We start from the raw sequence: 14,055 nt of genomic DNA on the forward strand, positions 1-14,055 counted from the left end.
CTATGGGCAGCAGTTGAAGAGGACCCTTTGGACCTTAGCGCAGCCCCGAGCAGGGAGGAAGGGAGTGTCTCGGGTTATTTGGAAGGATAAAGGTGAGGCGGGTGTGGAAGGGGCGAGAAGTCGGGGCAGGTGCGAGGGGAAAGGGTGGGCAACGGAGACTCGATGTTTGGGGATTCCCAGGTTGTCCGGAGCGCACGGCTATGACTACGCCGGCAGGCTCGGGCACGGGCTTTGGCTCTGTGTCCTGGTGGGGCCTGTCCCCGGCAGTGGACCTGCAGGCTGAGGGTGAGTTCCCCGCTCAGGATCACAAATCTTGCGACGCAGCCGCTGCCTTCACAGCCAGGCAGACAGAGCGCTAACGTTCTCGGGCGCTCCAAGGGCGCCCTCGCCCAGTGGGCAGCCTAGATGCCTCTGTGGACTCCGAGTTCCGGAACGCTTAGAGGCACAGCTCCGGTTGAAACCTAGGCCAGGGGTGCAAGTCCTGCTGAGGGTGGCTGCAGGGGACGCTCTCCAGGCCGCAAACTCCAGCCTGCTATCATCTTATCAGGTCCTCCTGTGGATCCAGATTCTCAGGCCGAGAACCCCGAGCTAAATGTCCTGCTGTTGGGTTCAGTGGATGGGCGGCACTTGCTACGGACCTTGGCCCGGGCAGCTCTCTGGCCTCGAAGGAGGTTCCACGTGAGCTGGGATTATGGGGTCTTGGAAGGAGGAGGATGAAGATGAGAGTCCAATTTCCTGAGTCCTTGAGGGAGGAGGGAGCTGGGGACCCAGACTCCCCCCTGGGGAAGGATGGGGCTGGAGTTGGGGGCTCCTGGGTTGAAGTGGGGGAAAGTGTCTAAAGATGGGGCCTCCTGAGTAGTGACGGAAAGGAGGGTTCTGAGTGCCCACGTTTCTGTGATTGAAAGAGCAGGACTGGTGCACAAGTCTCCGGGGTCCTGTGGAAGGAGGGGGCTGAGATTTTCGACTCCTGGGTTTGCTGGGAGCCAGGGACACAGATCTCAGAATTGTTCTTCCCTGCCCATCCTTTTAGTTTTATGTGCTGGAGAATAATCTGGAAGCTGTAGCCCGACACATACTGATCTTCAGCCTAGCCCTGGAGGATCCTGAGAAGATGGGGCTGCAAGGTCAGCAGAGACCCGCCATCTGGCCCCCAGCCCCTTACCCCTCCCCGCAGGAGTTCTGGCATTCCAATGGTGAAATTAAGCACGTTGCACATTGTTCCCTATTCTATGTCTTGCTCACTCACTTGGTAGCCCTTACAGCCTCAGCTCTTCCTACCTTTGAAATGGGGCTAAAAAGGCAGCTTCTGAGAATCATTCAGAGAATTCCAGGAGATAATCCACATAAAACTCTCAGAACTGTGCTTAACACAGTGTAAGCATTCAAAACCTCCTGATGAGGGAGAAGCCCAAAAGAGATCCAGGGAGTTCCTGAGAGGTCATGAGTCCCCCGGATGTGGGGACCATTTGGCTGAGCTGAGCTCTGTCTTACCCAAAGCCTCCCTCAGGCTTGAGTCTCCCCTAGTGAGAGGTATGAACCCCAGGGAATCTGCCTGGAGGAGGCATCCTTGGAAGTGAGACTATAACGAGGAAAGGGGAGGAGGAGGATTTGAGTGGGAAATTGACTGTTTTCCAGTAATAAAAACTTCAGCTTGGTGCCTAGAGCCAATTGATCCCCCCTAGACTCAGGCAGGCTGTGTTCAAATTCGACTCTGCTTGCTGTGTGACCTTGGGCTAGTGTCTATCCCTTTCAGGGCTTCTGTTTCTACATTTATAAAATGAAGATCCTAAAAGTTCTTCCGCCATAGAATTCTTATAAGAGTTTAATGAAAAAAAAAAAAAAAGCATGGCGCCTGGCTTATGATATAGACTCCACACATATTAGCGATTATTGTTACCATGATTAAGGATGGTAGGTGTCATTAACAGCCCAGGGCTTTCAGAAGACATTGTACAGATTTCTTAATGCATCTTGTAAAGGCTCTTAAACTAGAACTTATCTAACCTAACTAAAAGTATATCGTTCTCTCTTATAAGGTTCTTAAACAACTAAGTTCAGTTCAGTTCAGTTCAGTTGCTCAGTCGTGTCTGACTCTCTGCAACCCCATGAATCGCAGCACACCAGGCCTCCCTGTACATCACCATCTCCCAGAGTTCACTCAGACTCACGTCCATCGAGTCCGTGATGCCATCCAGCCATCTCATCCTCAGTCATCCCCTACTCCTCCTGCCCCCAATCTCTCCCAGCATCAGAGTCTTTTCCAATGAGCCAGCTCTTCGCATGAGGTGGCCAAAGTACTGGAGCTTCAGCTTTAGCATCATTCCTTCCAAAGAAATCCCAGGGTTGATCTCCCTCAGAATGGACTGGTTGGATCTCCTTGCAGTCCAAGGGACTCTCAAGAGTCTTCTCCAACACCACAGTTCAAAAGCATCAATTCTTCGGTGCTCAGCCTTCTTCACAGTCCAACTCTCACATCCATACATGACTACTGGAAAAACCATAGCCTTGACTAGATGGACCTGAGTTGGCAAACTAATGTCTCTGCTTTTGAATATACTATCTAGGTTGGTCATAACTTTTCTTCCAAGGAGTGTCTTTTAATTTCATGGCTGCAGTAACCATCTGCAGTGATTTTGGAGCCCCCCAAAATAAAGTCTGACACTGTTTCTACTGTTTCCCCATCTATTTCCCATGAAGTGATGGGACCAGATGCCATGATCTTCATTTTCTGAATGTTGAGCTTTAAGCCAACTTTTTCGCTCTCCTCTTTCACTTTCATCAAGAGGCTTTTTAGCTCCTCTTCACTTTCTGCCATAAGGTGGTGTCATCTGCATATCTGAGGTTATTGATATTTCTGCCGGCAACCTTGACTCCAGCTTGTGTTTCTTCCAGTCCAGCGTTTCTCATGATGTACTCTGCATAGAAGTTAAATAAGCAGGGTGACAATATACAGCCTTGACGTACTCCTTTTCCTATTTGGAACCAGTCTGTTGTTCCATGTCCAGTTCTAACTGTTGCTTCCTGACCTGCTGCTACTAAGTCGCTTCAGTCGTGTCCGACTCTGTGCGACCCCATAGACGGCAGCCCGCCAAGCTCCCCCATCCCTGGGATTCTCCAGGCAAGAACACTGAAGTGGGTTGCCATTTCCTTCTTCAGTGCATAAAAGTGAAAGTGAAGTGGCTCAGTCGTGTCTGACTCTTAGTGACCCCATGGACTGCAGCCCACCAGGCTATTCTGTCCATGGGATTTTCCAGGCAAGAGGACTGGAGTGGGGTGCCATTGCCTTCTCCGGTCTTAGTCGTGTCCAACTGTTTGCAACGCTATGGACTGTAGCCTGCCAGTCTCCTGTGTCTGTGAGATTTCCCAAGCAAGAATATTGGAGGCGTTTGCCATTCCCTTCTCCAGGGGATCTTCCTGATCCAGGGATCATCGAACCCTGGTCTCCTGCATTAGCAGGCAGATTCTTTCCTGCTGAGCCACCGGGAAGCCCTAGTTCTGTCTTACAAGATTCTGCTAACACACACAAATCTTCATCTCCATCTCTAGATAACCTTTTTTTTTTTAACCTTTCCTTTCGTAAGGCAAGAGAAACTTGAGCAGGAAATTCAGGATTGGGGTTACCTGCGGGGCGGGGGCGTAGGAATAGGCGAGGAGACCCGGGTGAGGTGCGAGTTACTCTTCATGTTTCAGCTTTTGGGATGGATGGGGAACTTGCCTGGGTTCGCCATGTTCATTACACGACTGTGGGAGAATACCATCTCTATAAACTGGTGTCGCCGTCACGGATCTCACGTGTGGACTCACCCCTCTTCTCCCTCCATTATTTTCTCCCTACTCCCCGCAGAGAGGAGCGAGACCTTCCTGGAGGTGTGGGGGAACGCGTTGCTGCGCCCCCCGGTGGCCGCCTTCGTGCGTGCCCAGGCCGGCCGCCTGGCTCACCTGGTGCCGGAGCCCGACCGCCTGGCGGAGCAGCTGCCCTGGCTCAGCCTGGCCGCCCTCAAGGTGCCTCCGCGTGGCCTCCGACCGTCCCCGCCGGGGACCCGGGTGGCGGCTGGGCTGTCCAACAGGGTCTGCGTGGATGGAGCGGCCTGAGGGCTCCCCGGCTCCCACCGGGCCAAATGGCCCAGGGGGTGGCCTCTGCTCTCGCAGCCTCGGTCCCTTCAGCGGAGAGCTGCGAGAATCGTTCCCCACGCCCCGCTGGGGAAGGGAGGGTCAGGGGGAGACGCCACGGTCCCTGCAGCCCCCTCTCCCTCGTTCTCCCCCACACCGGCCTGGCCGCGCAGTTCCGCGAACGCGACGCCCTGGAGGCCGTGTTCCGTTTCTGGGCCGGAGGGGAGAAGGGGCCGGAGGCTTTCCCCATGAGCCGCCTGTGGGACTCGAGGCTGCGCCAGTACCTGGGCTCCCGGTACGACGCGCGGCACGGCGTCAGCGACTGGGACCTGCACATGAAGCTTCACGACCGCGGGGTGAGGGCTGCGGGCGGGGCTGGGGTCCCGGCCCCGGGGGTGGAGGAGGCGGGGCTGGGGTCCCGGTCCCGGGGTTGGAGGAGGCGGGGCTGGGGTCCCGGCCCCGGGGTTGGAGGAGGCGGGGCTGGAGTCCCCCGTCCCGGGGGTGGAGGAGGCGGGGCTGGGGTCCCGGCCCCGGGGGTGGAGGAGGCGGGGCTGGGGTCCCGGCCCCGGGGGTGGAGGAGGCGGGGCTGGGGTCCCCTGTCCCGGGGGTGGAGGAGGCGGGGCTGGGGTCCCCTGTCCTGGGGGAGGAGGAGGAAGGGCTGGGGTCCCGGTCCTGGGGGTGCAGGAAGCGAGGCTGGGGTCTCGGGTCCCGGGGGTGGAGGAGGCGGGGCTGGGGCCGGTAAGTTTCACAGAGGCCTCTTTCCTCGCTCCCCGCTCTTTCCAGGCCCGAGTCATCCATACCCGCGAGTTCAGGCGCTGGAGGGACACGGGCGTTGCCTTTGAACTCAGAGACTCCAGCGCCTATCACGTGCCCAACCGGACCCTGGCGTCCGGTCGCCTCCTGAGCCACGTGCGTGCGCCCTGGCTGCTGCTGATTCTCGCGGCTGGCGAGCCCCAGAATCCGAGTTCCCCAACATTATCCTCTCTCTCTGCTTTCCCAGCGCGGGGAGCGCGTGGCAGCGCGCGGGTATTGGGGGGACATCGCCACGGGGCCCTTCGTGGCCTTCGGCATCGAAGCGGACGACGAGACCCTCCTGAGGACCAGCAACGGGCAACCAGTCAAGGTTTGAGGCTGGAGGTGCTGGGGCCCGAGAAGGTACGCGAGGCCCCGCCCTGCCGCCCGGGCCCCGCCCCCGCCTCCAGCCGCCCCACCCGCCGCCCGGGCCCCGCCCCTTGCTACATCCACGTGACAGCCCCACCCCCTCTACTTCCCAGGCCCGGTCTGGAAATCTAAGTGCGTCCGCCAGATACCTGCTCTGGGGGTGGGGGCGTGGGAAGGGGAGCGTTCTCTAGGCCTCTCCGTGCCACCGCGGCCCTGAGGTCCTAGCTCAGCGTCTGGCCACGCCCCTTCTACCCCCAAAGACCGCATGCGAGATCACCGAGCACAACGTGGCGGAGCTCTTCCGAGAGATGGCCGCCTGGGGGCACCCGAGAGCCGCCGAGGGGGACCCGGAGCAGGTGCAGGGCGGCGGCGAGGGAAGCCTGGAGCCCGGTAAGCCGCGGACCCGGGCTGTTCCCTTGAGGTGGCAAGCGGGGCTGAGGCGCTCACATCTGGGGGAGAGCGGGACCCGGACCCTCGTCCCAGGCTTCAGGCTCCGGGTATTTGAAGTACAAGTATGGACCGGTACGGTGTCTAAAGCCTGGACAAGTGACCTCCCCTTCCCAACATCCTGTCTGTTTTTCACTCTTCTCTTTGAATTTCTCTCCCTTTTCCAACTCTTGACACCGTCCTTACCATTCTGAATTCCATTAGCAGAATTAGCAGAATTGTGATCCCACGTGCAGATATTCAGGAGGCTGAGAACATTTTAACGAGGTTCTACGTTTCAGATTATACAGCTGGAGAACCCCCCGACCCCAAATCTGGTCGTGCCTCCGTCTACCCATTACCTAGGTTGGCCCTCCCGGGTGAATTAATGACTTGTGTGGCCATGGGTCACCCACTTTCTTTTCTTCTCGTGAATCTCAGTTGCCTAGTCTGTAAAATGGGTTTCTGCCTGCCAGACCAGTCTTCCCAGAATTTTCCAGGGATCTACCCAAGAGAAAGGAAGACAAAAGGCCTGAAGACGAACGAGGAGAGTCATCTCCAAGCTTCAAGTGTCTGCCTAACCCTGCTAGTCTTCCCTTCCCCGGCAGCCCCTGCCCTGGAGCCCTTCACTGTCCACTTCCTGCCCCTTGATTCTGCCCACACCCTCCACCACAAGAGCTGCTACAAGGGACAGTTCCAGCTCCTCTACGTGGCCTGTGGGTAAGAGGACCTGGGAGGCGCCCAGATCTTCCTCACCCAACCCCTCCTCCCTCAGACCCAGGAATCTAGGCCCTCAGACCCTCCTCAATCAGTGTCCAGGTCCTCAGCCTCCCTTCTTCTCTCAGAACCTCAAAGTCCGAGCCTCAGCCTTCCCCTTTTCTCTCCACAGGATGGTCCATCTTCTCAGCCCAGAGCTGGGGGCCTGCGTGGCTCCCAGAGGACGCCTGATTGTCGAATTAGCCCAGTGAGCCAGCAGAGGGCAGGGCGGGCAACTTCCAGGCCAGGGGCGGAAAGCGGGGCCCCCTAACCCGCCGCTTCCTGGTTCCAGGTTCCTAGTGGACCTGCGGCAGGAACAGCTGCAGGCGTTCTCCAGCCGGGTCGGGGAGCTAGCACAAGCGGCTGGATTCGTCCCACAGTTGGGGGGCAAGCCCTCGGACACCTTCGCGCGCTTCTACAAGGCCGGGGACTCAGCTCCCGGCCACGAGGACCAGGCTGTGGAATCTGGGACTCCGCCCCCTGAAGTCCTGGCCCCGCCCCTTGAGGCAACCGACTGGCCCTCTGAGGACCGGACCCAGCCCCTTGAACCGGAGACCCTACCCTCTGAATCCCTCAAACTGACCTCAGAGTCTCAGGCTTCACTCTTGGAGGCTTCAGTTCTGCCCACAGGGAGTCAGGCCCCCAAATCAGAGAATCAGAATGTTCCTCCAGAGACCAAGTCCCGCATCCCCGACCTCTAAACTCCGGTCATAGAAGGAGAACACGCCTCTAGAATACTCTCGGCAGTCTCACTCGGCGCCAGCGGTGTCGCTAGCATTTCGGATTCCATTCCTGGGATTCTGTATTTATTCCTAGAATTCTAGACTGTTCTCTTGAGTTCTGCCTTTCACTCCCAGACTCTGAAAACAGCCTGGAGATCTAGCCCTGGGGCTCTGCTCAGGCCCTCTGCGTGGTCCCCTCGTCTCCAGGCGTCCCATTCCTAACTGGGGGCTGGGGTGTCGCCTCTCACAGGCTGGTCTGCCCTCAGGTGGGCCAAGTAAAGAGAGCCAAGAACTCTTCTCCAGGTGTCCGTGTCTTTCCTGCCCTCAGTCTGTCGCCAAGAATGGGAGAGGGAGGGGGTGTGGGGGGGTGAGCAAGAGGTGAATTTTTATGTGCTACCTGCTGAAGCATATTAAAAAGCAGAGACATTACTTTGCCAACAAAGGTCCGTCTAGTTAAGGCTATGGTTTTTCCAGTAGTCATGTATGGATGTGAGAGTTGGACTCAGCTTGAAGAATTGATACTTCTGAACTGTGATATTGGAGAAGACTCTTGGGAGTCCCTTGGGTTGCAACCAGTCCATCCTAAAGGAAATCAGTCCTGAATATTCATTGAAAGGATTGATGTTGAAGCTGAAACTCCAATACTTTGGCCACCTGATGCGAAGAGCTGACTCATTTGAAAAGATCCTGATGCTGTGAAAGATTGAAGGCCGGAGGAAGAAGGGGGCGACAGAGGATGAGATGGTTGGATGGCATCACCAACTCAAGGGACATGTGTTGAGTAAACTCCGGGAGTTGGTGATGGACTGGTGTGCTGCAGTCCATGGGGTCGCAAAGAGTCGGACACGACTGAGTGAATGAACTGCTGAAAGCCTGGGCACCCCACACCTGTATCCTCAAGTGAATCAGCAAACTGTACTGATTGGGTAACAGGTTTGGGTCACTGAGACTGAGCATAACACGGTGAGGAAGTTCCAGCCCTCAAGGCGACTGCAGTTTAGTGAAGGGGCGGGGCCTAGACTCCTGGGTCTGAGGGAGGAGCGCTGGGGGTCTGGACCCCCAGGTCTGAGGGAGGAGGGGTGGGGGGCCTGGACCCCCGGGTCTGAGGGAGGAGGGGTGGGGGGCCTGGACCCCCAGGTCTGAGGGAGGAGGGGTGGGGGTCCTGGAGCCCCAGGTCTGAGGGAGGAGGGGCGGGGGGCCTGGACCCCTGGGTCTGAAGGAGGAGGGGTGGGGGTCCTGGAGCCCCAGGTCTGAGGGAGGAAGGGTGCGGGGCCTGGACCCCCAGGTCTGAGGGAGGAGGGGTGGGGGGCCTGGACCCCTGGGTCTGAAGGAGGAGGGGTGGGGGGCCTGGACCCCTGGATTTGAGGGAGAAGGGGCTGGACTCCCAGGCCACCAAGGTGAAGGGGTGATCCAGCTGGAGCATGGCCCGCCCCACCCCTCACGCGCCCCGTTATCTCGAATCCTGGGCAGGGGGAGGAGGGGGCAGCAGTATATTTAGTCTCCGTCCTCGCCCTTTATCTCAGTGTCCTCAGTGAGGTTTGAGCAGACGGGACGAGACAAGTCCCAGGGACCTTCAAGGTCACTCCGGACGCTCCCTCCCTGACCCTCCAAGAGCTCCTTGCCCCCAGGGTTCTGCCTCCCTCAGCTCCTGGCCTGAGACCCAGCATGGCGGACCGGTGAGTGAGGACTGGTAACCTGGGCTCTTGAGGCCGGAGGTGGGTGGGGGGTTATCTCCCGGGTCCCTGTGAGGAGTGAGAGTTGAGAGCCTGGACTCCACTCTGAGAAGGAAGGTAAGGACAGGAAACCCGGGTGTCCGAATGAGGTGAGAGTTTGGGACTCCAACCCCTAGGAGCCGAGAATGGGGAGCTGGTAGGCCGGAACTGGGGTCAGAAGGGCCTATGGGGTCCCTGGGGACACGGACTAGACAGGACCCAGGCCCACCAGTAACCAGCTTTCTTGGTTTCTCTCCCTCCAGGAGCGGCAGCAGTACGGTGAGAGCGGGCGTGGGCTGGCCCCGCGTGCCCGGGGAGGGGGCTGCGGGAAGGGCTCTAGGGAGAGAGACTGCAGCCCTGGAGGACGGCACGGAGACGGGTTGGGGAGGCGGGGTCCCCGTGGTGACTCAGCTCCGTTCCCCCAACCCCAGGCGGGGGACTCGGTCCCCGCGCCCCCTCCTGTCCGACGCCGCTCGTCAGCCAACTACCGCGCCTACGCCACGGAGCCGCACGCCAAGGTGAGGTCGGGGGGCCAGCGAGGGCGCGGGGCCGGTCGGGGGGCGCCTTGCAGGGTTTAGATTCAGGTTCTTAGGGCACTGGCGTCCTGGGGGCCGGGGCGGAGCCAGGGCCCTCATGGGACTTTGGTTGTGGGCGGAGCCCAAGAGGCGTAAGGCCTTTATGGGACGGGCTTAGCAGAGAGCCGATGTCTGATTGGTGCGAGCTTGCCTATGGGCGGAGTCCCGCCGCCTCCGCACCTGAGAACGCTTAGAGACGGTGGGCGGAGCCTAGCTATAGGCCCCAGATTGGTGGATGGGGATGAGGGGCGTGGCTTCCCGCGGGCTGGAGTTGGAGGAGGGACTTGACTTGAGGGGGCGGGATGCTGATACTCCTCCCGCCGTCCTCCTTCGGATCTTCCTCCCTCATCCTTCCTTGCTGTCTTACCCCGGCAGAAAAAGTCTAAGATCTCCGCCTCCAGAAAACTGCAGCTGAAGGTACGGATGAGCCCGCGGAAAAGCTAGGTGTCTTCAGGGGGCGGGTCTTGGACGTTGGGGTGGGGCTTCGGGTGAGCGACTGGGCGGGGCCTGGAAAGTTTGGCAGCGGGATGGCCCTGCCAGGGAGGGCTGGGGCCCGGGAATGATGGACATCAACCTGGAGGAGGCAGGTCTCTGGAAGCCGGCGTGGGATTAGAGGGCGGGGCCGGGTGAGGGTGACTACCCCGCAGCGTCCTCATCCCAGTACTGGGCCGCGGTTCCCGGCACCCCCTCCCTAGACCCTGATGCTGCAGATTGCGAAGCAGGAACTGGAGCGGGAGGCCGAGGAGCGTCGAGGAGAGAAGGGGCGCGCTCTGAGCACACGGTGCCAGCCCCTGGAGTTGGCCGGGCTGGGCTTCGCGGAGCTCCAGGTACTGGTTCTAACCAGGGACTCCGGCCCGGCCTAGGCTCCCAGGTTCCTAGTATCCGATCTTGCGTCCCCTGGGACTCAGGGGTATACTTACGATGCCCCCACTCTTCTGCTCAGGACCTTCGGGCCCAATTTGCCAATTCTCACCCTTAGGAGTTCAGAAATGTGGCCCCCAGCTGCCTACAACCTCAAAACGCAGAGACTGGTTCCTCCAGCCCAATTCCAGTCCAGATTCTCAGAACCTCTGACTTTAGAACCTCTAAAGTTCCCCAGGGTCTGACTTCAATCTACTCCTCCAGGTCCCCAACCCCTCCTCCTTCAGACCCAGGAGTCCAAACCCTGGGGTTTCTCCTCACTACACACACCGCATTCCTCCACCAGGACTTGTGCCGAGAGCTCCACGCCCGAGTGGACAAGGTGGATGAGGAGAGATACGATGTGGAGGCGAAAGTCACTAAGAACATCACTGAGGTGGGAGGCACTGGGCAGCCTGGGTCCCTTCGGGGTAGTGTGGGATGCCTCAGGCTCTGGTCTCAGCCTGGCCCCTTGCAGCTGCTTACAGCTGCAGACACCAGGAGACGCAGGACAACTCTGTGAACCTGGCAGGGAGGGGCCAGAAGGATGAGCACAATAGAGTCAGGGATGAGCACAAAAGCCAGGAGGGGACAAAGCAGGAAATATGTTTGTGAACATTTGTGGCTGGAGCCTCAAGTGTTGGTAAGTCAGCTCAAGTGTGGGCCAGGGACCTGTGAGATGCATGTAACTGGACTGGGATGTGTCGGTGGCTTTCAGAGATGAGGCCAAGGCAAATTGGGTATCCAATTACAGGATGGGGAGCTTGGATTTCATCCTGAAGGTGGTAGAAGCCTGAACTAGGGAGAGCCTGGCTAGGGATAGGAGAGAAGTGTAGGGTGGAGAAGTGAGGTAAGCAGGAAGAGGAGGGGGGTCTCCACCTCCCTTTATGGCTTCACCCAGATCGCAGATCTGAACCAGAAGATCTTTGACCTTCGGGGCAAGTTTAAGCGGCCCACTCTGCGTAGAGTGCGGATCTCTGCAGATGCTATGATGCAGGCACTGCTGGGCGCCAGGGCTAAGGAGACCTTGGACCTGAGGGCCCACCTCAAGCAGGTGAAGAAGGAGGACACGGAGAAGGTGAGTGTGGCTCAGTCCAGGAAAGGGGGTGCTTAGGGGAGGAGATAGTGGGCAGCAATCCTAGGACCCAGCCTGAGGGCGGGTGACATTTGGAGTTGTGGGGAGAAGTATCTGGTAAGGGTCCTCCACAGGAAGTCTAAGAGGGGCACAGGAAATGCAAGAGTAAGATAGGATGTAGAAGAGAAAGACAGGGAGTGCGTTAGGGAGAAGGGAAGTGGCGAAGAAGCAGGAGGTACATGAGGGAGACAGGAAGTCCAAGAGGTAGACAGGAAGTACATGAGTGAGAGAGGAAGTGCAGGAGGGAGACAGGAAGTGCAGGAGGGAGACAGGAAGTGCAGGGAGACAGGAAGTGCAGGAGGGAGACAGGAAGTACATGAGTGAGAGAGGAAGTGCAGGAGGGAGACAGGAAGTGCAGGAGGGAGACAGGAAGTGGAGGGAGACAGGAAGTGCAGGAGGGAGACAGGAAGTACATGAGTGAGAGAGGAAGTGCAGGAGGGAGACAGGAAGTGGGGCATATTGGAAAGGATTGTCTGAGGGGACAAGAAGTATTCCAGAACCAGACCCTGGAATGGGCATCTGGAACAAGTGACCCAGCGGGCGGGAGGGCAAGTGGAAGACATGCTAACCTCTGACCCACCCCCTCAGGAAAACCGAGAGGTAGGAGACTGGCGCAAGAACATCGACGCGTTGAGTGGAATGGAAGGCCGCAAGAAGAAGTTTGAGGGCTGAGCTGGCTGCCCACTGCCCTGACCCTGGCCTAGAGGATGACCCCGAGGAATAAAGCTTCTCTCTGAGCTGGGGGTGGCTGTCTGTCTACTCCTGGGGGCGGGGCGGGCGGTTAGGTGTGAGAGAGGCTGGAGGAATCGGGGCGGGAGTGGTACCAGAGCACAGCAGGAGCAGAGTTGGGTCTCCACGTGGGAGGACACAGAGGTGCCGAGACCAAGGAGACCAGGGCCCGGAGACAGATACCCAGAGGCACAGACAGATGGAGTCAGCGGCACAGCCAGAGAGAGGCAGGCAGAGCCCCAAAGGCACAGGGGAAATAGACGCGCAGGAAGAAGTGCGCAGAAAGAGGGGATAGAGAGACAGATATACACAGTGAGACAGAGATGGGCTTACCTCGGAAGAGAGAAATAAGGACCCACAGAGAGAGACACAAAGAGGCCACACACATACACGCACGCACAAGAGCTGGGAAGCTAAAGACAGACACACAGCTGAAGACAAGGGGCTTCCTTGCTGGTCCAGTGGCTAACACGCTGTGCCCTCAATGAAGAGGGCGCAGTTCAATCCCTGGTCAGGGGACTAGATCAGGGGACTGAGGGCAGTCATACACATAAATTAAAAGAAGAGGAAGAAGACAGGAGCTGAGTCACGGACAAGTACAGGGAGACCTGTGGGACACAGACACCCCCAGACGGACACAGACACCCACAGACACAGGCTGGAGTGCAGAGACACCCACAGACGAACACAGATATCCCCAGACACAGGCTGGAGTGCAGAGACACCCCAAGACAGACACACACCCACAGACGGACACAGACACCCCCAGACACAGGCTGGAGTGCAGAGACACCCACAGACGAACACAGACACCTCCAGACACAGGCTGGAGTGCAGAGACACCCCCAGACGGACACAGACACCCACAGACACAGGCTGGAGTGCAGAGACACCCAGAGACGGACACAGACACCCCCAGACACAGGCTGGAGTGCAGAGACACCCCCAGACGGACACAGACACCCACAGACGGACACAGACACCCCCAGACACAGGCTGGAGTGCAGACACCCCCAGACACAGGCTGGAGTGCAGAGACACCCCCAGACGGACACAGACACCCCCAGACGGACACAGACACCCCCAGACACAGGCTGGAGTGCAGAGACACCCACAGACGGACACAGAGAGGCTGGAGTGCAGAGACACCCCCAGACGGACACACACCCACAGACACAGGCTGGAGTGCAGAGACACCTCAAGACGGACACAGACACCCACAGACGGACACAGACACCCACAGACGGACACAGACACCCCCAGACACAGGCTGGAGTGCAGAGACACCCACAGACGGACACAGAGAGGCTGGAGTGCAGAGACACCCACAGACACAGGCTGGAGTGCAGAGACACCCAGAGAAACGCAGAGAGAAGAACCAGCAGACAGAGTGAAGAATTCAGAGACACAGAGGTGCGGAGAGAGGCGGAAGAGAGCCCCAGAGTCAACCCCCGAGAAATAGGGAGACAGAGGCACTGCGAAGCCCAGAGGAACCCCTAGAGTTCAAGGTCGCGGCTCGCCTGGGAAAGGGGAGGGGGATACCAAAAAAGATCAGTGTCAGATGGAGGTTGGGGGGGTGAGGCCCCGCAGAGTCGGGCACCGCCCTCCCCCACCCCCTCACACACCTGCTGCCCCGCTTTAGCGCCTGTTGTCACCAGTGTGGAATCCCGGTGGCAGACAAAGGGATGGGGGTGGGGAGGGGGGACAGAGGTGGGGAGAAGCTGAGACGGACCCACACAGACCAACATAGGTGGAGAGTCACGGACACAGAGAGACAGACAAGAAACTGTGTATGTGAGGTGACTGCCCAGAGAGAGACAGACAGAAAG

At 58.6% G+C, this 14,055-nt stretch overlaps 2 protein-coding genes across 2 annotated transcripts; both read left to right on the forward strand.

The window, feature by feature from the left end:
• Positions 1–200: 200 nt before the first annotated feature.
• On the forward strand, positions 201–7,154 carry DNAAF3 (dynein axonemal assembly factor 3). Its single transcript, XM_068993177.1, has 11 exons — positions 201–285; positions 548–678; positions 1,031–1,124; positions 3,845–4,002; positions 4,284–4,466; positions 4,894–5,019; positions 5,111–5,233; positions 5,532–5,661; positions 6,288–6,417; positions 6,587–6,661; positions 6,746–7,154. The coding sequence occupies exons 1-11, from the start codon at positions 201–203 to the stop codon at positions 7,152–7,154; spliced, it is 1,644 nt and encodes a 547-aa protein (XP_068849278.1).
• A 1,686-nt stretch (positions 7,155–8,840) lies between these two features.
• TNNI3 (troponin I3, cardiac type) lies at positions 8,841–12,169 on the forward strand. The gene is made up of 8 exons (XM_068992709.1): positions 8,841–8,851; positions 9,151–9,166; positions 9,319–9,405; positions 9,838–9,879; positions 10,158–10,289; positions 10,670–10,759; positions 11,264–11,440; positions 12,086–12,169. Exons 1-8 carry the CDS (start codon positions 8,841–8,843, stop codon positions 12,167–12,169), a joined length of 639 nt encoding a protein of 212 aa, XP_068848810.1.
• The last annotated feature ends 1,886 nt before the right edge of the window (positions 12,170–14,055 follow it).

The sequence above is a fragment of the Capricornis sumatraensis genome, chromosome 20 (assembly GCF_032405125.1).
Source record: "Capricornis sumatraensis isolate serow.1 chromosome 20, serow.2, whole genome shotgun sequence".
Lineage (NCBI taxonomy): Eukaryota > Metazoa > Chordata > Mammalia > Artiodactyla > Bovidae > Capricornis > Capricornis sumatraensis.